At 41.9% G+C, this 24,287-nt stretch overlaps 2 protein-coding genes across 2 annotated transcripts in view; one reads left to right on the top strand and one right to left on the bottom strand.

Moving 5' to 3' along the window:
• The first annotated feature begins 158 nt into the window (after nt 1-158).
• elk3 (ETS transcription factor ELK3) lies at nt 159-10,451 on the top strand. The gene is made up of 5 exons (XM_078242640.1): nt 159-497; nt 3,884-4,119; nt 4,258-4,983; nt 6,464-6,586; nt 8,792-10,451. Exons 2-5 carry the CDS (start codon nt 3,913-3,915, stop codon nt 8,885-8,887), a joined length of 1,152 nt encoding a protein of 383 aa, XP_078098766.1. The 5' UTR covers nt 159-497; nt 3,884-3,912; the 3' UTR covers nt 8,888-10,451.
• A 2,654-nt stretch (nt 10,452-13,105) lies between these two features.
• The window catches only part of cdk17 (cyclin dependent kinase 17), a 50,272-nt gene continuing 39,090 nt past the window's right edge, over nt 13,106-24,287 (bottom strand). Inside the window, exons 5-17 of the mRNA XM_078242639.1 lie at nt 24,073-24,198; nt 22,801-22,857; nt 22,590-22,704; nt 21,446-21,540; nt 19,401-19,463; nt 18,690-18,813; nt 18,383-18,503; nt 16,841-16,938; nt 16,619-16,724; nt 16,033-16,075; nt 15,425-15,515; nt 15,199-15,276; nt 13,106-14,151 (exon numbers count right to left, since the gene is read on the bottom strand). Coding sequence (XP_078098765.1) covers nt 14,111-14,151; nt 15,199-15,276; nt 15,425-15,515; nt 16,033-16,075; nt 16,619-16,724; nt 16,841-16,938; nt 18,383-18,503; nt 18,690-18,813; nt 19,401-19,463; nt 21,446-21,540; nt 22,590-22,704; nt 22,801-22,857; nt 24,073-24,198 — 1,158 coding nt within the window. The 3' untranslated portion in view covers nt 13,106-14,110. The remainder of the gene's footprint in view (nt 14,152-15,198; nt 15,277-15,424; nt 15,516-16,032; nt 16,076-16,618; nt 16,725-16,840; nt 16,939-18,382; nt 18,504-18,689; nt 18,814-19,400; nt 19,464-21,445; nt 21,541-22,589; nt 22,705-22,800; nt 22,858-24,072; nt 24,199-24,287) is intronic.

Here is a 24,287-nt window from a genome sequence, read left to right as displayed (position 1 = left end):
CGAAAGTCCCGAATTTGTGTGTGTGTGTGTGTGTGTGTGTGTGTGTGTGTGTGTGTGTGTGTGTGTGTGTGTGTGTGTGTGAGCGTGCGTGCGTGAGAGAGAGGAGTGGTGAAAGATGCGGTCAAAAGGGAGAGTTTGTGTTAGGTGTGTGTTTGTGCGTGGGAGAGAGTGGTTTGAAGGAGGGTGCGTGTTTAATAGAGAGAGAGAGAGAGAGAGAGAGAGAGAGAGAGAGAGAGAGAGAGAGAGAGAGATGTGTGTGTGTGTGTGTGTGTTTACACAGACGGGAATACTGCGCCAAAGGAAGTGCGCCGGGTTCTCCGTCTTCGCGTTCCGACTTCCTGCTCTGAGGCAGGAGAGAGAAAAGCTGCGGATCCGCTTTCAGACAGCAGCAAGAGCATGGAGCCCCTACACAACACACACACACCGCTATAAGACACAAACACACACACATCACACACAGGCAGACGGGTAGAGGAGCAGCGGCCGTCCACAGCAGGGTAGGTACACGTTTAAGTTTCCTTCTTACAACTTTCTAGACTTTTGTGCGCGTTGTGCGTGCGTAACAGAGAGACAGAAGAGGACTTCTAATAGCTGTTGGTGTATTCGCTGAAACCTCATCAAGTTCAGATATTCACTGTCAACTCGAAAACTACATTGAAGCCGCGTTTGAAGTCATAAACTTGTGCGTAATAAGCTTTGAAGTTGTGCGTAAAAAGGTGTTAAAGCCGTATGCGTTCTACGCTTTGGCACATGCGTAAAGTTGACCCAAATAGGTTTGGTTCCATTAAAAAAAAAGAAACAGAAAGAAAAGAGGTTAGTGTTCCGGCCGCTGTGGAAAAATCAACCGTGGCTCCTTTAAAAATCTAGTTGTAGACTTTCTGGTTCGTCTGGACCTCGCAGACTAATTGCCATGCGCTTCCGGATTGAAGCTGGCAGCAGACAACATCTTGAAAATGAGTCACTGGTGCAAAACAAAGAACCATTTGAGTTCCAACAGAACCCATTTCCCTCCCCATACACACAAACACACACTTCAAAAAAATTTGATTTGGTTTGTTTCTGTTGAAAAATCTTGAGTGTCCAAAGTACACTGGATGGTATATCTGATAGATTCACATTGGAGGAAGTATGTAGTATGTATGTATGTAAGTATGTATGGGTCATGTACAACTTTTTAACTTACACTTACACAGAGAGAGAGAGAGAGAGAGAGATTATTGACAGTCAAACTCTAAACTCTAACACTGTGGGCCAGTACCAGACTGCTTTTATTCTGAAATTCCATAAATAAACATTTCCCCATGCTTAGTTTCTCTCCAGTCCAGATTTGTGAAGCGTGAAACATCAGAGGGTGAACATAGATCAAACAGAGTCTGACATAAGGGCATAGACACATTCTCCATATGTTGTTGTGTGTGTGTGTGTGTGTGTGTGTGTGTGTGTGTGTGTGTGTTTTGAGATGTTGCTCTTAAAACGACAACTTCTGCATCCGCTAGGTGTTAACAATAAGATATTTATACAAATAAGGAAGCATAGGGGTGTGTGTGTGTGTGTGTGTGTGTGTGTGTGTGTGTGTTTTTTCCTGGTGGTTCCCAGTGACAGAACTTCCTACCATGAAAGGCCTTTCTCCGGGAAGACGCCCCTGAAGCTGAATGACAGGAAGTCCTTGTTTAGACAGACAGACAGACAGCACTACAGTTCCTCTATCACTTAACACACACACCCATGCAGGAAAAAGGAAGTGAGGATATGCGTTTCTGCGTGTTCATGCCGATGGGTCATTGTTTGCACCACATACGCTTTCCCCTCACGCCTGGCTGGTTTCCTGTTAGAAAGAAAGAGCGACGCATACTGTATTTTCATATTGAATTAGCGGTTGATTATTGACGTAGTAACCATCAATTCTGTCGGCAATGTTCGAGGTCCTCGGCTCCAGTGTTTCTCCACTACTGAGGAAGATGTGGTTTCCATGGGGATTTTCTGATGCAGCTGCAAAGTCTCTACTGTGTTATTGTCATGGCTGCAAATTGAATCAGGTTCTAATGACATATTTGTTGTTTGTCTTTTGGCAGTAAGTAGTTTAGTGTTTCCTGCTAATGAGGCACCTTGTAAATGAATTGAGTTGAGAGAGAGAAAGCGAAGCAGACAGAGGAACAGACAGGCAGACGCTCACAGACAGTCAGTGGTTTTCAGGTAAACACGTCTGTTAGACGCAGGCTTGTCTTGGCAGAAGGTCACTGACCACATCCTGCTCTATCACCATGGAAACATCCAAAAGCCAACCAACGTCTGGCCCTCTCTCTCTCTCTCTCTCTCTCTCTCTCGCTCTCTTTCTCTCTTTTCACAGTGCAGAGCCCCACACACACACACACACACACACACAGGTAAAATAACAGTGAACCATATTAGATTTTTAAACGTGTAATGAGGGCTTCAAACCAAAAAGCCTCGTGATTATTAGGCAAACTGTTTTTTTTTCTCTTCTCATTAAGAAAACAGTTTAAACTTAAAAGTGTCCATGTCCTTAGGAAACCACATTTTTGGAAGTAAAGGCGAGTTCAAGGCATATTCAATTAAGTAATTAAATTGTGTACCGATGGGTTAAAGGAAATTAAAGGAAAAAAAACAACAACATTATTTTTAATTTGTCATTTCTTATCGGTGCACAGGACCTGCTCTTTCCAACATTTGAATGTGCTAAAAGAGATGAAGTAAGGGCACATGGTCATGGACAAATGTAACCCTGAGCATCAATGGCGGCTTCGCTCACTTTTGTATTCACTACCGCTGCCGTCCTGCTTTGGAAGGCGGTCAAAGTCTATGAGTCTATTAGAGAAAAAAGCACAAGTCTATATGTGCGAGATATAGGTTGCATATTTTGTCGACGAACCACAGCGTTCAGAAATTCACAGCAAAGTTGGCTTTCCAGTAGAGCCTTTGGTGTTGTTTACATGTTTGTGTTGTTGTCTGTTTGTGGGTTCACTGTTTGAGAAAGGGAATTCCCAGTCAGAGAGGAGGAGGGGTGGTGGTGGTGGATAGAGCTCCGTTATGCTTATGGCTTTTGGTGGAGTTTGCATCAGAGGAAGGATTGCATCATTTGTGTTGATGTTAACAATTCCTTCTCCTCCCTGCCCACTTACCCTCCTTTCTTTCTTTCTTTCTTTTTTTCTTTCGTCGTTCCTTCTTTTTATGTCTTCTGTGGTGTCTGATTCTCTAAACAGTCCAAGAATGTGTGACATTATTTCAATTTAAGACCATTTAAGGGCAGCGGATGACTTATTCCTCTTTCCAGTGACTTGATTTCTTCAGCTTGATTTCCTTAAAGCTGCACTAATTCATATTTTTAGAATAACAAACAATGGATCTAAGAACATGTGGAATGTTAAAGGTTTGCTCATATTGAGAAATCTGCAGATAATTATTGCCTAACTGCAGTTTTCCTCAGCCAACAGAGCAGTTTAGCGTCTTTTAGCTGATTGTTTTTGTTTTTACGGCCGGCAACTTTATTGTTTTAGTTGAGTCTCTCCACTCCATCAAATCAGTTTACAGCAGCTCATTTCAGTTTACAGCAGTTGTTTTTGACAAAAATGCTGTAACGAGCACAGTATACAGCCAGATATTCAGGATTTATTTTTGGATCGGGTCAAAGACAGGGTGAATATTGGCATTCAATGTGGCATCAACATTTATCTTCCACCATAAGCTTTCAGTAGAAAGCTCTTCAGCTCAGTTTCCTCTGGAAAAACATGGCCCTCTTCTTGATGTGTGCTGTACAGCAATCCATCTTGTTGGCAAAACATGTATCTCCTAATGACTTCTTGATAGTGCAAAGCAATACTTGTGTGTTGAATCGATTTCTTTAAGTCTTGATTCTCCTCTGCAGATCGCCTGTGTCTCTGGTGTCACCCCGTCATGGAGAGTTCCATCACACTCTGGCAGTTCCTGCTGCAGCTGCTACTCGACAAAAGCCACAAACATCTCATCTGCTGGACGTCCAACGACGGCGAGTTCAAGCTACTCAAGTCAGAAGAAGTGGCCAAGCTGTGGGGGCTGCGCAAGAACAAGACCAACATGAACTATGACAAGCTGAGCAGAGCTCTGCGCTACTACTACGACAAAGTACGCAACAAATACATTTCGAGACTATTGACCGTCTTAGTGGTTTGATGATATTTTACGCTCTTAGGGCCATGAAACCCAATTGAGTCACATCAATAAATGGGTTTAACGTAATTTAACACATTGTTTCGTCTGCAGAACATCATTAAGAAGGTGATCGGCCAGAAGTTCGTCTACAAGTTTGTGTCGTCCCCTGAGATTCTGATGATGGACCCTGCGGTGGTGGAGTCAGGCCGCAACAGTGAGGAAAGTGGGGGTGCGACGTCAGAGCCTGAGGCTGAAGACGAGGATGGGGGTGGGAGAAACCAATACCTTCACTCCGGCCTGTACTCCTCCTTCACCGCCAGCGCCCTGCAGCACTCCTTAGAACCGCATCGGCCGATCAAGACGGAGCCCAGATCCGATCACCACGGCGACAGCTCCTCTGTCATCCGATTCGTAACCAACCACGGCCACTCCTCGCTACCCTCCACCCCACCCCCATCCTCGGCCGACACCTCCGATTCCTCCAAATCGTCTCCTCGGCAGGCCCGCTCTTCCTCCTGCTCCTCCTCCCCGCCACAAAGCCCTGCCCACACACGGTGGAGGGGGCGGAGCCAGAGCACAGAGACTAATGCGTTAGAGCAGAGCGCTCAGCCTCTGAACCTGTCATCGGGGCAGAGGGAGAGAGAAAGGTCACAGGGCACGGCAATGCCAGAGAGGAGGAGATTGGCCAATAGCGTGCCTTTAAAAAGCAGAAAACCCAAAGGCTTGGAAATCTCCGCTTCCTCTCTCCTCCTGACAGGAAGTGACCTCGTCTCCAGAGCTCTCAACAGCCCGGCGCTGCCTTCAGGCTCCCTGACCGCTGCCTTCCTCACCACACAGGTACAACATGACACATTACACACGATTAAACATCATTGCCCTCACACACAGTCCTTCTGTATACACAGGTGAGGAAAGATGAGGAAAGAGAAACAGATGATGGGTTTTGGGGATGAAGAAAGTTAAACTAGTAGACAGGGAGGAGATGGAAAGAGGTGAGCGGAAAGAGGGGAGGAGGCTAGGGAGGGAGGAGGTTCATAAGTGAACCCATATGTTCCTGAAGCTCCTGATTCACTGGCAACAACACACTGACCAAACCAGCACAGTCTGACTACATTCAGGCTTTCAGCTGGCGCTTTTATCCAGACTGCAGCACTGATAGTCAGCCAAGTGTACAGTACACAATTGATGGAAAATAAAAGTCCTATGATAAACCGCTGATTCATCACTGAACATGTTTGTATGATTGAGTGTTTGCAAGGAACACCTGAGCTGTTGGTTAAGTATCCACAGCCACCTAATTCACTTTACCCTGGACAGATGTGGTCCTGTCCCTGTTGTCCACCAGAAATCAGTTTATGGTGGTTGCTGGTCATGGGTGGTAAACCCGTATCTTGCAAGTCAAGCTGTGAGCTTGATCTGGCTGGTAAATCAGCAAAAAACACCATCAAAACACAAAAGCACACCATAAGCTGGTCCTGAGAAAGTAGCTTAGTGGAACTGAACATCAAAAGGCCTCATATGCCTGTTTTAGATCAGCAAGAGATAGAGTGGTCAAACAAAGGAAATTTGAGGTACAGAAATGACTGGACTGAAAAATTTACTTGCAATAACATATAGCCAAAGCACAGCCCTGTATCTTTTCGCAGGAAGAGTTTGAGACAGCTTCCTGCCACGAAAAACTGATTTTCAAATAATGTTTTTGGCTCATTTTATGCCTTTATTAGAAAGCCGATAGATAGATAGATAGATAGATAGATAGATGACAGGAAATGAGGGGAGAAAGAGATGGGGAATGACAAGCAAGAATGGTCATGGTCGACACCTTAAATCCCTCGGCCAACAGGGCACCTTTTCAAAGAGTTCACTGACTATTTACAGAAATAGGCATACAGGATTATATAAAGCATCACTATAAGAAAAAAAGAAACATAAAATAAGATAAAACAGTAAACTCAGTGGTTACACTTTGCTTTGTAATGAGAATGTTCACACAAACACACTGGAAGAAACTGCTGTTCCTGAACTTTTGTGATGTGTGATAGAACAGAGTCTTATGTTTGCATGAAAACCAAACTGGCCTTAGTTAAATATAAAGAGACAGAAGAAAACAGATGTCATGAATTCTTTATGACTGGAGCTTCCTGACCTGTCTGTCTGGGAGATGTGAGTTCACTAGAGGGCACACTTGGCTTTGAGTCCAGTGACATGACAACTCCACCACAGACTTCTGAACAAGTCTCGTATTGCCAGAGTAAACTCTAACTTTTCCATCGTGGTGTATTTATTCCACATTTCATTTTGGGTTTTGTTCATTTAGACTCCGTCTGGTCTGCTGCTCACTCCCAGTCCTCTACTCTCCAATATCCATTTCTGGTCCAACCTGAGTCCAGTGGGACCCCTTAGCCCTGCACAACTGCAGAGCCATGCCCCCCTCTTTCAGGTAACACACACACATACACATTTGGTACTATATGTGAGGAACTCAGTGAATGCATGTTGGCCAATCGCTTTGTATAGTATAGCATGATTGGATTGTCAAGTTACAAAGATTGTCAGACAGAGGACCTCTAAATCCTAAGGTTAAAAATGGGTTTAGACAACAGTCTAACAAGCACTTTGTTTGAAGCATACTCTTGTTTTTGTAAACTTTGAGCAAGACCATGTAAAATGTATAATGTATAATGTAGATTTTTCCTCTTACAAATGAAAAGGAGAACTCACAAGCAATAAACACACTTGCTCAAGTTCATTCACTCAGGAGTTTTGGTATGACCAGTAGCTAATGGTGGCTAATGTTAAAAATAAATGTTGCTGTGTAACTCAGTCAGTTTGCCCTAACCCTTACCCCTTACTTGGTTTTTCTTGCTTTCTTGCTTTTTTTCTAATGCTGTAAACATTGTTTTTTTTATGGATTATTACATAGAAATGTGTTATAAAATAAGCTTGAAATGTTTTAGTCCTGTATAAAAAGCAAAAAGCAGACATTAATTTGCTCAGCCTTTCAGAGAAAACACACACTGGTTGTGATGGATACAAAATTTCTGTCTGCCTGTCCCTATTTACAGCAAATCCCTCCCTCATAACTACAGGATCATTACAGTCATTTCACACTGCTGATTTACCTCCACAGTTGTTTTCACACAGTTGTGTGTGTGTTAGTGTATGCATGATTCACCGTGTTCCAGGGTTTCAAAATAAGCCACAGATGTTTCCGTTCTGGTGTGGACAAGAAGAGGGGGCAACTTCCTGTTGGCTAGGGGGAGTGGGAGAGGGTTGGTTGGTCAGGAGCCCCTCCCACCAATCTCAAATCTCTGACACAAACACACTTACACAATTCCAAAATAAGCATCTAATGACTGGCGATTAGTCCTTACAACAGGGCTTGGTCCCCACAATGTTGGTGCACAACCAGGTCCCCACGTTGTATTATAAGATAGAGCAGACTCTCCTTCTTTGATGCAGTAGCAGTCAGACTAGAGCGCTGAGACTAGCGCTGTAGAAAATAGTGAATTAATTTGATGTCACACAGGTTTGACACAACATTTAAACAACTCAGACGGAACATTTATTTTCCTAATCTTATGATTGCTGTAGGGATGACAAATATTTACAGGCCAACCTAGAAGTTAGCATCGCCTTAGTTCTCTCGACAAAATGCCAATGGGAATTTTCCATTGGATCATTGCAGAAAATAAGCTCTGTGGCAAACAAAAGTTTAATATACTTACACATTTTGTTTAGCAAGGTAATCTTCACAAATAAACACAATTTTTAATGCTTTTTGAAGCATTAATGCAATTGCCCAGAGTAAAGAGCTAATGTTAGGCCATAAACGAACTGTACCATGGGCTCATGACTTTCAGTGTGATGCCGTTTAGTGTCCCCAACAACTGTAGTTTCATTTAGCCACTTTTAAGCAACTGCCTTTTTTTAAGAGGCATAAATGTCTCAAAATTCACGAGTGGGGTATTTACTCAAGTTTTATGTCGTAGCACAAACCACTGAAATCTTTTAAGCTTGTGTTAACCACAGACCTTATTTCATGCATCTAACCAAAAACATTGACTTTGAGATGAGGGAACCGGAAGTGCAAAAAAAAAGGAACTAATTTCCGGGTTTTATGATTCATTCCTGCAGCACTCTATTGTGCAAATCATTTTGTGAAAGCATTGACGAACCTTATTACTGTTAGCATTATGGATGTGACATCATTAGTTTAATATTGGTAGTGGGATTACTATATATCGATCTTCTATTAATGATGAATAATATACTCTGTTTTAAACAACCGTATAGTTTTAATCAGTGACTTAAGCCATTTAACCCTATTCATTCTCTTTAAAGCGCCTATGTGTAGGATTTAAACATGTCTGACTTTAATGGTGGTATCAAAATCTGTCCCAGTTGTCTAATTTTTCTACAAAATTAGCTTATGCCGTTAGAATAATTTGAAAGATTCTATAATCACATACAATATCTTACCAGTCAGCTCCATCGCCCCAAGTGTTCTGTTCAAATGCAAAATCAGGCGGTCCTCACATTGTCTTACGTATCATGTGGCTGAAAAAATAACGTAATCTTATCAGTTCAGCTAAAAATAAATATCTTCTGTTTTCTACCACTAATTTGGCCTTTTCCCTTTCAGTTCCCCTCACTGCTAAATGGAGTCATCCCTGTGCCTTTCCCCAGCATGGACGCTCCCTCTCCTCTGCTGCTCTCCCCAAGCTCCCACAAGTCCTGATCCCCAAGCTTCAAGAGCAAACTAGGCCAAACCGGGCCGAGCTGGGCCGGATCAGCACAGATCAGTACCGAGCCAGTCAGCTTTAGACTTTAACAATGAACCACACAGGAGTCAGACTTCCTGAGTCTGAAACCTGTTTCTTTACATTTACAAATGAAGAAACAGGAGCTTTACTCTGAAGCGTTGCTATCTGAGAAGAATAATTGTGTTAAACATTTCTTTGTGTGTTTACTACAGTTCAACTGCTCATGTCTCATTTTATATCTCATCTCATTCCACTTGGTTCAAAGTTCAGTGATACAGACCAGTTACAATTTCATGAATGTTAGCGCTATTTTTCGCCTCTGTTCTGACTAATGTTAATATCCACACCACTGACTCAAACAACGGAGATCTGGAGAAATCCTTGTCAGGAATTATAAAATAAGAAGTTAAGAATGACAGATGCTCAAGTACAGCTCATTTAAGTAAATACATGTTCACCATGCTACTGTACAGTTAAAGGAAATACAGTCCTTTGCTTTCCTACTAAGAGTTAGCGTTAGACGAGAAAATTGATACCCCTCTCTCTCATGATTGTAGGCTCAATATGAAGCTATATCCAGGAGACGGTTAGCTTAGCATAAAGACTGGAAGCACAGAAACCTTACTCTGTCCAAAGGCGACTACTAGCTAGCACCTTACTAATTAACACATTAACCTTATGAAAATTTAAAAAACGACCCAGGTAGAACCCAGGAGAAATAGTTTGGCACAAAACCTCCGTAAAACCATTTTTACACAGATTAAACAAACCAACAATAATTTCTTTATTTGTGAGCTGAGGTAAGGCGGACTTTGATAACCTCGGGCAGAGCCAGGCTCTTTCAAGTCTTTATGCTAAGCTAACCAGCTGCTGGCTGTAACTACATATATAACTGACAAATATAAATAGTGATGTAAGTCTTATCATCTTACACTCAGCAAGAAAGCCTAATTCCAAAAATGTCAAATTGTTCCTTTAAATTTGGACATAAAAATGGGACCATAACTGGATGATTAAACACTAAAGCCATGAAAGATATTAAGTAGGTGCCCAGATGGCTCAGTTGGTAAAGCAGGCGCCCATATATAGAGGTTTACTCCTCGACGCAGCGGGCCGGGGTTCGACTCCAACCTGTGGCCCTTTGCTGGAATGTCATTCCCCCCTCTCTCCCCTTTCATGTCTTCTGCTGTCCTATTGGAATAAAGGCCTAAAAATGCCCAAAAAATAAATAGCAAATTGACCAAATCTTCAATGTGAACAATAACCAACAGCTGTGTCTCATTTATCAACCTTTTTAGGTAAGGTTTAAAAAAAAAAAAAAAGTACGACGATTGACATGGTGTCTCATGATCAATTTTTACGTTTAACAACTTCATATAATTATATATTATAATTGTTTCAGTGTTGCCATGAGATGAATCCCTCACTGACTCCTAGCAGAGCACCTGCTAGCCAGTGCGCTAAAACGCTGTGGAAGTCTTCATTTGGTCTTCTGTGTTGCTTTGACTTGACGCTGTGAACTTATCTGTATAGTTTCATGCTTTTAAATGCACTGTACTTCTTAGCCTTGTACCAGCTGTGCCTTTAATATTGTAAGATACATTTGTGTAAATGTATTATGTATTAAGCTTTAAACCAGGTTTAATAGACATTCCAGGTCAAAATTGCACAAAAGCTTTTATTTTGTAAAATGGCTCCTGGTTATTTTTTTATAAAGAAATTAATGGAAATATATTCTCAGTAATTTGCTTTTGTTTTGTTGAGAGATATTTTAGTTTTTTTTGGAATAAAGTGAATTACTTTTCAGAATTACTATATTCATTTTAGTTGGTAATACACACTCTTTCACAACTCAAAAGAACGACTGCTGCACAGACTGTTTATGAAACAGATTAAATTTACTTTCGATGGTTATGAGAAATAAATAGTTCCAGTAAAAAGAGTCACACAAACTGTTCACCGGCAGCTCAGTGTTTCAGAGATCGTATTCACAACACAGCAGGCCTTCCATGCACCAGACGCACACGCACACACACTAGAAAAAGTTTTACAGTTTTACAATGATAAATATTTAGCCGTTGTAGAAATCTCCTTCCGTGCATGTCACTACTGTTCATGTAAAAAAAACAAAAAACTATTAGCAACAAAGTTAACAGTTTACAGTGCAATAATCCTGCATTTGATTACAGGGACATGCTTAAAAAAATGAAAATTTCATCCAAACACGCTGAAAAGCATCCAAACACGCTGATACAATTCATGTGAAATACAATATGAAAGGGAAGAAAAAGGTTTTCTCATTTTAAAGCTACCTAGGGAGAAATCATGGGGCGATGGGTCAATGTAATACAGGATGTCTACCATTAATATAATGACTTTTTTCCCGTGAACACAATAAGTGTTCCATATTTAGAATGTAAAGCGTTAACACCATCTTCCATCCGCATCTGTTCTGTTGTGACAGTTCACGTGGAGCTTTAATTTAGCATTTAATCCACGTTGAAAGAGAGACATATTCTGCCAAATGTTTAAACTACTGAAATGAGTATGTTTACAGGATTATTACACTATTAGCTGCAAACTGTGTTAAAGTTCATGTTCGTTACATTGATGCTCTCAGTTATTAATGTGTTTAACAAGCATTGGTAGTGCTTCCAGCACTTTTCTAGCATGTTCTACCCAATCAGTAACTCAATTGTTGCTCATATCCTTTAAATCTCAACAGACAATAAATGTGAAATCTTCATGTAGATGTTGAGCAAAAGAGCTGCAGTAACAGGATAATCTCCCTCATATCTTGTCTCACACTCTTACATGTTCAACCTTTGATGCTCAATACATTCCTGGTGTTATTCAGCGCAGAAGCTTAAGCACTGCACTCTATTTTTTGCTACTGTGAGTGTAGAAATCGCTCTCTCTGCCTCTTCCATGATGGATTTCTCCCTGTGTGACTGTTCAATTTTGTAGCAAAATGGCAGCTCTTGCTCTCGCAAGTAAGCAAATGAGCGGATTTCCCAAAATGTCAAAACTATTCCTTTAAAGCACCTTTTTTTTGCTTTCACATAGCTGCTGGAAATATCTGGAAAATAAGTGACAACACCTCTGTTGGTCCCATTGACTGTTAATATTAATGGACAACGCATCCAGTTCGGCGAAGTGCTGGCAATGCGGAAGTGACTTAAACCTGCATTCTATCTGAATTCCAGCAGGGGGGCGACACGTGCGGTTGCAAAAGGAGGTCGGTTTCTGTAGAAGTCTATGAGAAAGTGACCCATTTCTCACTTGATTTATTACCTCAGTAAACATTTTGAGTTTATGGTTTCAATCACTAGTTTTAAGTCTTCTGCAACACAGAATGATGTTCATGTTTTGAATTATAGTCTCATTGATTTTAAAATCGGCGATAAAGCAGGGGGGGTTTTAGGGCGTGGCTATGATGTGATTGCCAGTGAAAGTGTGTAACGTAACGTGGCTCCTCCCTCACTCCTCCGTCTCGTCTAAAATCGTCACATCCGCAACCAGGATGGCTGCGCCCGTAACGGCAAACTCGACTCATAGCAGATCTCCACAAACCAAAGGGTGACGTCACACATGCTCTGTCCATTAATATACAGTCTATGGTTGGTCCACAGGAATAAGACAAATACTCACTGCAACTTAATCAAACCAGGAATGCAAAGCACACCAACCGACACTTTAAAAGTGTTTTCAGTGATTTTCGGGAGATCTTCCATTTGCTTTAGTAAACATGCAGTTAAAAGTGAGACTTCTCAACCGGCTTCATCTGTAGCATCACTGTCAGTTGCAAACAACACAGCGGGCAGTTAAATCTAAAATTTCAATTTGAAATTTTTTTTACATTTTTTTTATTTTACCTTGTGTACAAATGCTTGAGAGAGAAGTGGTCTGACGCCAAGTGGAAAACAACCATTTTGCTTTTGATCACCCCACCCCGATCCCTGCTATCCCACCCCGCCCCTCTGAAAAAACATGCCACAATGACACTGTTGTTTCACAAGGAGAGGTCAAAAGGTCACAGACACAGAGAACACATCTTAATACTGTTGGGTAAACTCGGCCATGTCGAGGCACGGGTCCCTGATTCCCAAAAAACACACTGCAGTGCAAGTTAAAAACAAAGACTTACTGCAGTGAGATCTCAATGCACACAGAGCGAGAAAGTGTAGCTTGCATTTTTAAAGCACTGAAGTCCTGGCAGTTTTGTGAGGGGTTTTAAGGGAAGGCTTGCTGGCTTCCTGTGGGACATCACATAACTTCCTGTTCAGCTCCAGTATTTCTCCTCTTTCAACTGTGCTTTTCGCTCGCCTTTCTGTTTGCTTCCCCCTACTCCTCAGTTTTGGTCCCATTGCTGAGACAGAATGGTCAAAAAGAACAAAAAAAAAGTTGATTTCATGTTCTCGCAGTTTGATTGGACTCTATGTGTGCTTGTTTAACCCTCAGCTTAAAACTGTTACCACAATCTGCTCACCCCCCCCCGACCCCACCCCATCAAGACCATCTAGCGTCCCAGTCTTTCCAAACCTGGAAATGTAAAGTTCAGTCACGGAAGCTCGAAGACAATCAAAACATAAATTACAAATATATATATATATATATATATATATATATATATATATATATATATATATACATATTTATAATAAAAAAAACCCAAAAAAAACCCAACAATCTGAAGCATTCGTCTCCGAGCACGACAACAAGAACAACAACTTGGATCACAGCGTTGACATCAACATCAGTGGAATCATAACTCAAACGAAGCCGGAGAATCGTAGTCAGAAGAAAAACAACAGTAACCTTTCTGACTGCTCAACTGTGCATGGCGTCTCGAGTTCACATCATGTACACACACATGCACGCGCACGCACGCACACACACACACACACACACACACACACACACACACACACACACACTCTGTGTGTTAAATACAGACAGTAGTAGTTTAGCAGCAAATAATTCAACCCCCCCCCCCCCCAATAAATAAACAGTCTCCAAATAGATTCAACCCAGAGTCACTCGCTCAGAGAGGTGTGTGTACGTTTATGTGTGTGTGTGTGTGTGCAGGTAAGGGGGGGGGGGAAGTGTCACTCCGAGGGGAGGTGTGGGCTCATGCGAGAGGTTTGCGGGAAGTGATGACGAAGCTGGGCAGTAGACCATTTTCTTCATCCTCTTCATTAAAAGAGCATGCTCTGCCTCCTGTTGATCTTGCCGTTACCTGGAAGAAAAAGGGAAAAACTCTAAAAATACAATTCCCATAATGCCTTTGCTTAACATCGCGTGTGTCAAACTCAAGGCCCGCGGGTCCAAAACCCGGCCCGTTGCAAATTTTGATCCAGCCCGCATATCAATTTAGGTTCACAATGAATTTTGGTCCGCCTAGTTGTGCGCCAAACCAAAAAGACGAAAGAAGAAAGAAAGAGATATTCAGGCCTGTGGAACAGGTTGTTGTGAGTCGGCTGTGTGGTAGCCTGCTTTTAAAAATGTAATCATAATTCATTGTTTTGCTATTTGCTAAACTCTATGATGGCTAACAAATGTTTTGTTACAACTGTATGTGAGAAAGCTATATGAGACATGCAATAATACAGTCAAAAATATGTTACTTATTCCAGTAAATAAAAGCATGTCATGTCTGGCCCTTTGTGATTCTCACTTTTCATGTGTGGCGGTTAGTGAAATTGAGTTTCACGCCCCTGCTTTACATTCAATATACTATATGTAGCCTTTGTCAACAGCTCATACAGTTTAGAGGGGCACCACCGATGTTACAGTACAAGTTCAGTTTATTTGTAATAAGGAGTCCTACTCAGCCTTTTTTGGCTTTAAATGTTTTTACAGAAAGTCTGCGTTACAAACCAGAGATGTGTCGTTTGAAAGAAGTGGGCATTTAGGAGGCAGGGAGGGTCCAAAACATTTGACTCCAGTTGCATTATGGGAAAGGTATGTTATGAAGCTTGACCCATACTAGAACTAAAAGTTAGGATGTCTCTGCCCCTGCTGCCTCAGTTTGGACCATACTTGTATTAATCTGCCTCTTGTGAATCCCCCAACTTTATGAAATGTGTAATACTTGATCACTGGAGTATCTTTAATCGCCATAATCAAATAAGACCATCTCTGAGAAGCCTTGTCAGCCTTTATCAGTTTATCAGTCTCACTTTACCTGCTCTGTGGTGATTGCAACATGAACAGATATTAAGTTAGATGTGTTATGATCTAACAAAGTTCAACGCTGAAGCGTCTGGATGTGTTCCCCACCCACCTGACTCTGGGTTGTAGGAGTTCCTGTAGCCAGGGTCCCTCTGCAGCTGCACTTCTTTTAATGTGAATATCGATACACCTACAACACAGGGGACAGCTTCAGTCTACGCCACATAGCAGGACAGAAGACAAATAATGCAGTAAAAAAAGACAGATTGCAGTTTTATTTAGTTTTGTGTGTGTGTGTGTGTGTGTGTGTGTGTGTGTGTGTGTGCGCACACGCTCACTCTCGGGCAGTGTCTGAACTCTTGTCCCAAGCTGCCTGAAGTAGGAATGTTTCATAGCCTCTTCAGCTGAATTCCTCTTCTTAGATTCGTACTGTGGAGGCAGAAACAGGAAATATCAAACCGTCGTGTGATTTGTTTTTAGCAGATTAGGCCGCGGCTGTTATGTCTGCAATCAGTAATTCATTCTGATAAACTGAGATGAACTAAACGACATCAGAAACAGGAACCCAGTGAAACTGAAAACCACTGAAAGTGCTAATGCCCCCTGCTGTCTACAACTGGTACTGAAGGGGTTCACTTCCCAAATTAAATCGGATGATGGGAGAGAGAGAATGGATTATTATAATCATCCCAACAATGAACATGCGTACACTTTAAGAATAAATCAAGCACAAGAAGTTTAATGCAGCATGTTTAATAATATTACAACCAATAATTCTTATAATAATGAAACTTAAATATATAAGAATACATTATTTCTTAACGTATGATTATCAAAGTAAAATCAACACAAGGATGAAAACAAAAACGGAGGTGTGAAATGAGCTAGAGAAATTATTTTGGAGTGAACTGCATTGTGGGTATTGTGCAGGAAGTAAAAGACTCACTCTGAGGAAAGCCAGCAGCAGCTCGATGCCGTCGCCATCCAGCCTAGAGGAGACAAAAGGAAGAGCAACAGATTACTGTCTGCCTGCAGCACGGGCTGACAGGAAAGGGGGCTCATGGGAGGAAGGAAGTGGCTGGCTGTCTGTGAAATGTTCCACAGGATTTCCTGCCCTTGGCGCGTGCGCACACGCACACACACACACACACACACACACACACACACACACACACACACAGTGTGGCACTATCTTTGTGGGGACCCGTCATTGACATAATGCATTCCCTAGCCCCTTACCCTAACCTTAACCATCCCAACTAATTGCCTAACCTTAACCCTTACCCTAACCATAACCTAATTCTAACCCTAATCCAAAGTCTCAACCCTCAAACAGTCCCCACAAGTATACTGGACTCCTGGTTTTCAGACCCCACGAATATAGTTAAACAAGAACACACACACACACACACACTATACATGTGAAGGGGCTGGGGAAAAAATAGAGCAATGGGTGCATCATTTTCTTTTGAGCTGCTGTAGCACAGGAATTTCCCCAGTGTGGGATTAATAAAGTCTGGGTACAGCTGTACCTGGGAGCGTGGTTGATCAACGGCTGTGGTTTGTATTTGGGGAAGTTGTAGGATTTAAATTCTTCGATGGAGGAGATTCCCGGCCACTTCTCCTCCGTGGGTGTACCTGAAGTCACAGAATCGCAGCCACTCAGATATATACAGTAAGTTTGGTGAAACGTGCGGTGGTCGAGACATTTGGGTTACTATGGTGATCCGGCGTGCCTGGCAGGAGTCACTCACCCAGTAACCTGAAGATGAGGTGGAGCTCGTCCTCCACGGTGGAGCCAGGGAACAGCGGCCGACCTGCAGCCATCTCATAGAATATACAACCGACACCCCTGCAGAGAGACACACACACAGAATTTTTATTCTAGGGCTGCAACTAATGATTGTTTTCATGATTGATTATCTTTTTAAATTATTCATAAAAACAAATGTTTAGTCTACAAAATACACATATATTAATCTATCTCTCCGTCAGTCTGTCTGTCTGTCCGACCCGCATGTGCAAAAAAACAAGGAACTTCTTCTGGTTGCCGAAATGTCCACAGAAGTTGCCGTACACTACCTGACAACATATATTTTTTTTAAGTCGAATGCTCGACTTAAAGCATCTCAGTCGACTGAGGGGTCACCGACTGATGATTAGAATATCGGGCTTTCAGGGGGCAGCCCTGCTAACAACGTCACAGCCACCAAAATACCCCTATGCTCTTTAAATACCTTTATAACTGTGGTGGTTAGGTAAAAGCAAGCAACTAATGTGCCTATTTAGCAATGAATACCTTCCCTAAGTGTGTTTCACCGGTGTTTCTGACTGCGAGTAGCCAGTAGTGTGTTTTTTAGGGGCACATTTAATGATTGCGCAGCCTCAGGCAAACAGTGTCTTCCTTTTACTTTGTTACCCTTTTACCGTTGTTTTTTTTCTGATATAAAACTATTAATACCGCACCGTACAAGTCCTGCATTCAAACGTTTACTTCAAGTGAGAAGAGGGGCATTATCAGCACAATGTACTTACATTTACTTAACGTCTGTTCGAGGTGGAGCTTTCACATCATATTTTAATACTAAAATATATGATATTTTGTGAGTAAAATCTCTCGGCAACGTAACCAGTAACATTTCTCTGTCGGGTAAATGTAGTAGTACAATGTTTTCCTCTAAAGTAGAAGTACACAGTAAGTCCCAAGTTGAGTTGCATATTTTTTAAGTGCTGTGGTGGCCTTTTATAAGTTATTTTGGGGGGTACAATGAGTTAGAATAGTAACATATTTATTCTTTTTCATATCTAAACATAATAAATCTACAGCTGTTTGGGGCCCTTTATGTTGGGGGCCCCAGGCTGTAAACATTTTTTTATTTTTATTTTTTTAAATCTTATTTTTTGGGCATTTCGGTCTTTAATGGATAGGAGAGATATGAAAGGGGCAGAGATAATATGTAATAATAGTAATAATATGCTTCCCATAGTCTTACAGTAGCCTACACTATCCTGTTTTTAATTAAAAAAAACAACAAGAAATGAAGGAAATCATCCCAGGTCGGACTCAAACCCTGGACCTTCTGCGTCGAGGCATAAACCTCTGCATATGTGCGCCCGCTCTACCAACTGAGCTATCCTGGCCACATGTTCTGCTTTTTTATTTGCTGAATGGCTCAAATTATGAAATGGATATCAAAATAATTATTTTTCGTTGATCAACACACTGATTAATGGACTAGTCATGCCTTTACTAAGTTTCGGTGGTGTGAGCAGGAGAGTTCTTGTGAGGCTCGTACCACATGTCGATCTGTGTTGAATACTCAGAGGATCCCAGGAGGACATCGGGGGGCCGGTACCAAAGAGTCACCACCTCGTTGGAGTAGGTTTTAGTTGGGACAGACTTGGCCCTCGCCAGACCTGCCAGCCCACCAAAGACATAAACACACATTATGGTTGTTTACACAGGAGAGTAGCGTTACATCTGTATAGAGCAGAACTGGAAATGGTCAAATGCATGTTCATACAATTTTTTAAACTTGAATTCCTGAGTATACCTAAGTAAATATCAGCTGCTGCTGCTGCTGCTGCTGTGGTTCTGCTTACCAAAATCAGCCAGTTTAAGTTCTCCATTCTCATTTATAAGGAGGTTCTGGGGCTTCAGGTCCCTGTGGAGAACTTTCCTCTTATGACAATACGACAGCCCTCGCAAAATCTGGAACAGGAAGACCTGGAAAGATGTGTGTAAAAATGTGATGTGATTAATACCACATCCAAAACTGCATCCCAAACATCCAATTCTTCAATCACTTACATTTTTTTTTTTTTTTTCTAATTTGCCTAATTTTCAAAGTTCTTCAGATGGGATGTAAAAGCAAATGAAATGTGCAAAAGAGACGTTTAGTACCCGAGTTAAGTTCCTGGAACTATTTTGCCATTAACTGGTGCAACTTTGTATTGTAATGTCTCACAACATGCCAGAGTTCAGTTAACTTGTTTATTAGCAAAAGCACAACCTACAGACATTAAAACACAGTGGCCCGTGTCTCGGCCGGAACTACAAAGAACAAGAACTTCCTCAACCCGATGACTATATCCCCAGGACGGCCCGCCCCCTCTCGCCAGGCTGCCAACCATCAGCGTGCCCGGGGTTATACATACGGTAGATGATTGGCAGCCGGTTGCTACAGTATTAAACATTTGGTCCTTCCAAAAGCTCTCTCATCTCTAATAAACAGACACAGAAAAGAGAATGAAAGGACAATAACATAATACAACGTAAAGAATACAAAGATCAGTCATTATAAAAGTCCTCACCTTCACATTGTGCATGCTCATTATGTTTCCACAGTCATCCATGTACTGCTTCAGGTCCTTATCCTACAGCAGACAGGAAGTAGATACAATCACACCTAGAGATCTAACTCTCCTTTCCACTTTCTGACTCATCAATCTGCTATTTCACACATCCTGTCGATGCAGCGGATTCTCCCTCGTGAAGCAGTGATCTATTAGTCTGACGTCGTCAGATTCTAGTCAGAATGTGAGTCTGATACTGCTCGGTTGGGTTGTGATTATGGGGCGCGTTTCAACTGAACCAGGAAAGAAAATGCCTCTGCAGTCTGCACTCAACTGGATAGGCCTACAACCGATCAGAGCAACGGAGTATGTGCCGTATGTTGAGCGAAAACATTTCGGTTGCTTCTTTCACTTGGTCCTCCATGAGTGCGACCAAAGGAGAAACCACAATGACCACAGGGTTTTCATTGTGCCCCATCTTCTTAGCGACCATCGGGGCCAGCTGATCCGATCGACAAATGCCTTGATCGCGGTTCTCTGTTCCTCTTTTAAAATGAATGTTGTCGATAACAGGCGTGACGGCGGAATCTACACATCTCAATTCTCCAGCGGCAGCCACCTTTGTCGTAAACAAATTCAACCCAAGCGCTCTTTGGTGACGTGGTTGATTACGTTACTGTTGATCATCTGTCCATCATCGTATAAAGCCCGCCCTGACAATTTGATTGGTCCGAACAGCTCTGGTTTGAGCATAGTTGCTCCACAACGGATCAAGTCCAGACCGAACTTCCCGACCTCAAATGTTGTGGGCGGGGCTAAGTTCGGCTGGCATCCAGGCTAGTAATCTATGTTCATGTTCCTGCTCATTTCCTACATTCCCTTGCTGTTTGACATCACTGTCGATCGTTTCCCAGTGCTTTCACTATTGTTTCTGAATATGTAACGTAAGGCTGAACGATGAATCCTTTTTTTTAAATCGAAATCTCGACTTGAAAGAACGCGATTAGCTAATCGTGAAGACCACGATTAACTGAACGTGCAATATGTTTGGTTTAACATTTTTTATCATTATATTTACTTTAAGATAATGAGATAAATGCTGGAATAATGTCACATATCACAGATTCAATGTTCCACGCTTATTAAAAGAAAAAACACTTATTGCTGGAAATTCATATCCGTGTTCTCATCCTTGTATAAGAATTAGAGATGTATCGGGAAGTACTGGAGTTTATACACCGATCTGATACCACTTAATAAAGCCCTAAAGAAAAAATACGTTAAAGTAGTTTATTTATGTTCTTTTTCCGTTATAACTGACTGTCAAACTGGAGAATAAAAGAAAGTTCTGTGGCATTCATGTTTCACAAAGAGTTTAACCTGAGCCAGACTGACAACAAAGAAAGAAATAATATCACATCCATACAGGGACAGTATACAGTTCTTAAAACATAATAAAATATATGACACACTGGTATCGGATCGGTACTCGGTATCGGCCGATACGCAAGTTCAGGTATCGGAATCGGGAAGCAAAAAATGGTATTGGACCATCTCTAATAAGAATATAGAGCAGTTGTGATGGAGTCTCATGTTATAATGCTCCATGACATGTTTTATCTGTTATAAGGTGAATATTGAACTTTAAAAAAATAATAATCGCACATCGAATCGTAATTGCAATATCTGGCAGAAATATCGCAATTAGATTTCCTTTTATGTAACGTGATGATGACAACCTGATAGTTTATTTATGTGTATTTGTACAGTATAGGGACAAGTATGTAGCCTAGACCTCTGCCACACACCACAGTATTCATAGCCTAAGCTAATTTGTAATGCACGTCCCTAGATGGACCTTTTCTCTCTCTCTCTCTCTCTCTCTCTCTCTCTCTCTCTCTCTCTACAATTTAGCAAAACAGGACGACCTCTCATCCACAATTGTTCTCAATGTTGTTTTTATGTTTGTTTATGCTGTTTGGAACTCAATAGGAATAAATTAACCTGAGAGGGTTGGCAGAACTCATCGCGCATTGAGAAGATGGGGAAGCAGCGGCTCTTACCAGGTACTCGAAGACGAGCGTGAGGCTCTTGTCGGTGTGGACGATGTCGTGAAGCGTCACGATGTTGGCGTGTTTGAGGTCCTTCAGTAACGACACTACGGACAGAGACAACGACAGACGGATGTTGACACAAACTGAGACACGTTTTAATGACAAAATGCCCCATGACTCCAATTCAAAAAAAAGTATTTAATATACAAATGTTATCATATAATTAACTTTGGAAAGGCATGTTGTGTTTAAAATGATTGCGGCGGATAAATTACAGTTCAACCTCCAGTCTGTGATTATTACATTATTAACATTGCTTTATGTGGCATGGAAGTGATGAACCTAGACCTCTAACAATTCCAAATGTTGCTGTACAATTAATTGTCTCGGGAATAATTGCAATTAACAATATAATTGTCTCTTTCAGTCAAATTGAAAAATATATATATGCATTTATTACTTTTTATATAAGCTTTCACGTTTTGAATGAATCCCAGGATACACGTTTTGGATGTATCATTGTTATGTGACTCAGATGTAGTAACACAGATACACACACAGCCTATGAAGTAAACCACACCTCTTCATTATCATAAAATTATCATATTTTTTGGGCCCTTTTCCGCCTTTAATCAACTGGACAGATAGGTGAGAAAGGGGCGAGAGAGGGGGAAGACGTGCAGTAAATCGTCTCAGGTCTGACTCGAACCCTGGACCACTGCGTCGAGGCATAAACCTCCAAGTACATGTGCGCCTGCTCTACCCACTGAACCAACCCGGCCACAAATAATGCTCATTTTTAGGTTCATAATTGTATTTAGAGGTACCAGAATAGGTTTATGTAGTTTAATTTTCAAAAAACATATTTTTGTTGTGCTGCATATTGCTGTAGCTCCTCTTTTCACCCTGTGTGTTGAGCTCTCCGTTTTAGCTACAGAGTGAGACATCTCACTTCTGTTCCATCTTTGTTGGGAGTCGCACATGCGCAGTAGATAGATAGATAGTCATACCCCGTAGGACCTTAGCTAATGTGAGCAATTAATTAAAAAAAAAACAACAACAACGCGATTACTAAAAATATTGTGATTAGACAATTATGTAATAGTTGCTACAGGCCTAGAGGAACCTGAGTTTTGTTGCAGATGCTGATTACCTTCTCTGATGGCGGTGCATGGCGCTCCCTCCTCGTGCTCCAGCCGGATCTCCTTCAGTGCCACCAGGTTGTCCGTCAGCTTACTGCGTCCTTTAAATACTGTGGCGTAGGTTCCCTGAATGCAACACACAACGCTGGTTTAATATTATCGAATTCACGTGAGCTGTGAAACTTATTTCCTTCATTGAAAGCGTCAGATGGGATTCCTCACCTCTCCCAGTTTGTCCAGCTTAATGTACGTCTCCAACTTGCCAAAACCAATCTCCGACTGAGGAAAAAAAGTCAGAATGGAGCAACAGATTAAGTTAAGGGGCCACTGATAAAACAAGTCCCACTTTGGATTCTGCAATATGCCCAACCTGTGGATTAACTGTTCCTGCAACACCAGAATATAGCTCATTTCAACACACTTGCAGGATTGTTTTTCATTCAGGAAGTAAAGTTCCCCCAAATCTCTACATGCCCCTCAATATAAACTCAAAACATATTGCAGGTGTGTTGTATTCTGGCTTATGTTTCTGTTACTGTTGGTGTAGAAATTGCCTCTTCCATGATGGATTTCTCTGTGTACGAGTGTTGAACGATGCAAAAACTGTGCAAAAAAAGTGTCTCCAGGATTCAGAAGGATAGACACCACACAGGCATGATATACATATTTTTAAGTTTGTCTTGCACTTTTCGAGGATATCTTTGATGTCATTCGTCAGTGGGCGTAGCACAAAATTCTGGGCCCTGGGCCCTGTAGAAAAGCAGAATTTTGTTTAGTGGAGCTGGGTACTCAGTCCCCTTTTCCCCCCCAGTCCGACGCCCGTGTCATTCGTGAATAAAGATCCATAAATCCGCTTAGAAAGCAGCAGCAGTTTTCTTCAGTATCAAATTAACAGAGTGATACAGTAGTTGTCTGTACACCCATGGGTACACTGCTAACAGCAAGTGCCAATGGATAATTTGGCATGATATAGTTGTCTTGATTTAGTCTGAGGGCGGAGGGGCCCACAGACTTTGAAAACTCCTGTTTTAGATCAACAAAACGTGTTCTACTTTCATCCTCCATCGCAGCTGCTGGGCAAATATCTTGAGCTGGCATCCTCTGCGACTGGCAGGACTGAATTTATCAAAGCACTAAAGGAGCAAGAAATGCAGCAGGTTTTTTTTTTTTTTTTTACCTCATCCTTTAGAAAGAATCAAAAACGGTGTCCATTTTGCACCAACAATAACTTTTTTTTTAAGCTTAAATTCCACTGCTGGCAAACTTTTGATACACACAAACCTTCATGTCGCTGACAGTCTGCGACAAAGCTGCATGATCACACCACAGCTGAGAATTATGACCTAACTTGCTGGGCTAAAAGGCAGGAGGTGAGCACTTGTGACTTCAGATTCATCCATCCTGGGAATCACACTGCGCCAGTTGCCGTGGTAACGTGCACAGAGGGAGTCTGCGCCGCAAAGCAATAAAAAGGTAGCACGCGCAGACACTGACCAGCGAGGCTCTGCGGGAGCGTCGGCTGAGCGGCTGGTCAAAGGGCGGGCTGCTGAGCTGCAGCTTCTCCAGGTAACCGTCGGGGATTCGGATGTCAGCGGGCAGAGACAGGCGCTTGTTGAGGTCCTAAAAAACACACACACACACACACACACACACACACACACACACACACACACACACACACACACACAGAAAAAAATGCTTAAAATGTT

The sequence above is a fragment of the Sander vitreus genome, chromosome 23 (assembly GCF_031162955.1).
Source record: "Sander vitreus isolate 19-12246 chromosome 23, sanVit1, whole genome shotgun sequence".
Classification (NCBI taxonomy): domain Eukaryota; kingdom Metazoa; phylum Chordata; class Actinopteri; order Perciformes; family Percidae; genus Sander; species Sander vitreus.
This window is presented reverse-complemented; position numbering and strand designations above follow the sequence as displayed.

Excerpts from the sequence above, each read along its gene's own strand:
- elk3 (XM_078242640.1), top strand. The coding sequence starts at position 3,913 with ATGGAGAGTTCCATCACACTCTGGCAGTTCCTGCTGCAGCTGCTACTC. Across the intron at positions 4,984-6,463 it reads CTGCCTTCCTCACCACACAG|ACTCCGTCTGGTCTGCTGCT; the intron begins GTACAACATGAC and ends TTGTTCATTTAG. Across the intron at positions 6,587-8,791 it reads GCCATGCCCCCCTCTTTCAG|TTCCCCTCACTGCTAAATGG; the intron begins GTAACACACACA and ends TTTCCCTTTCAG.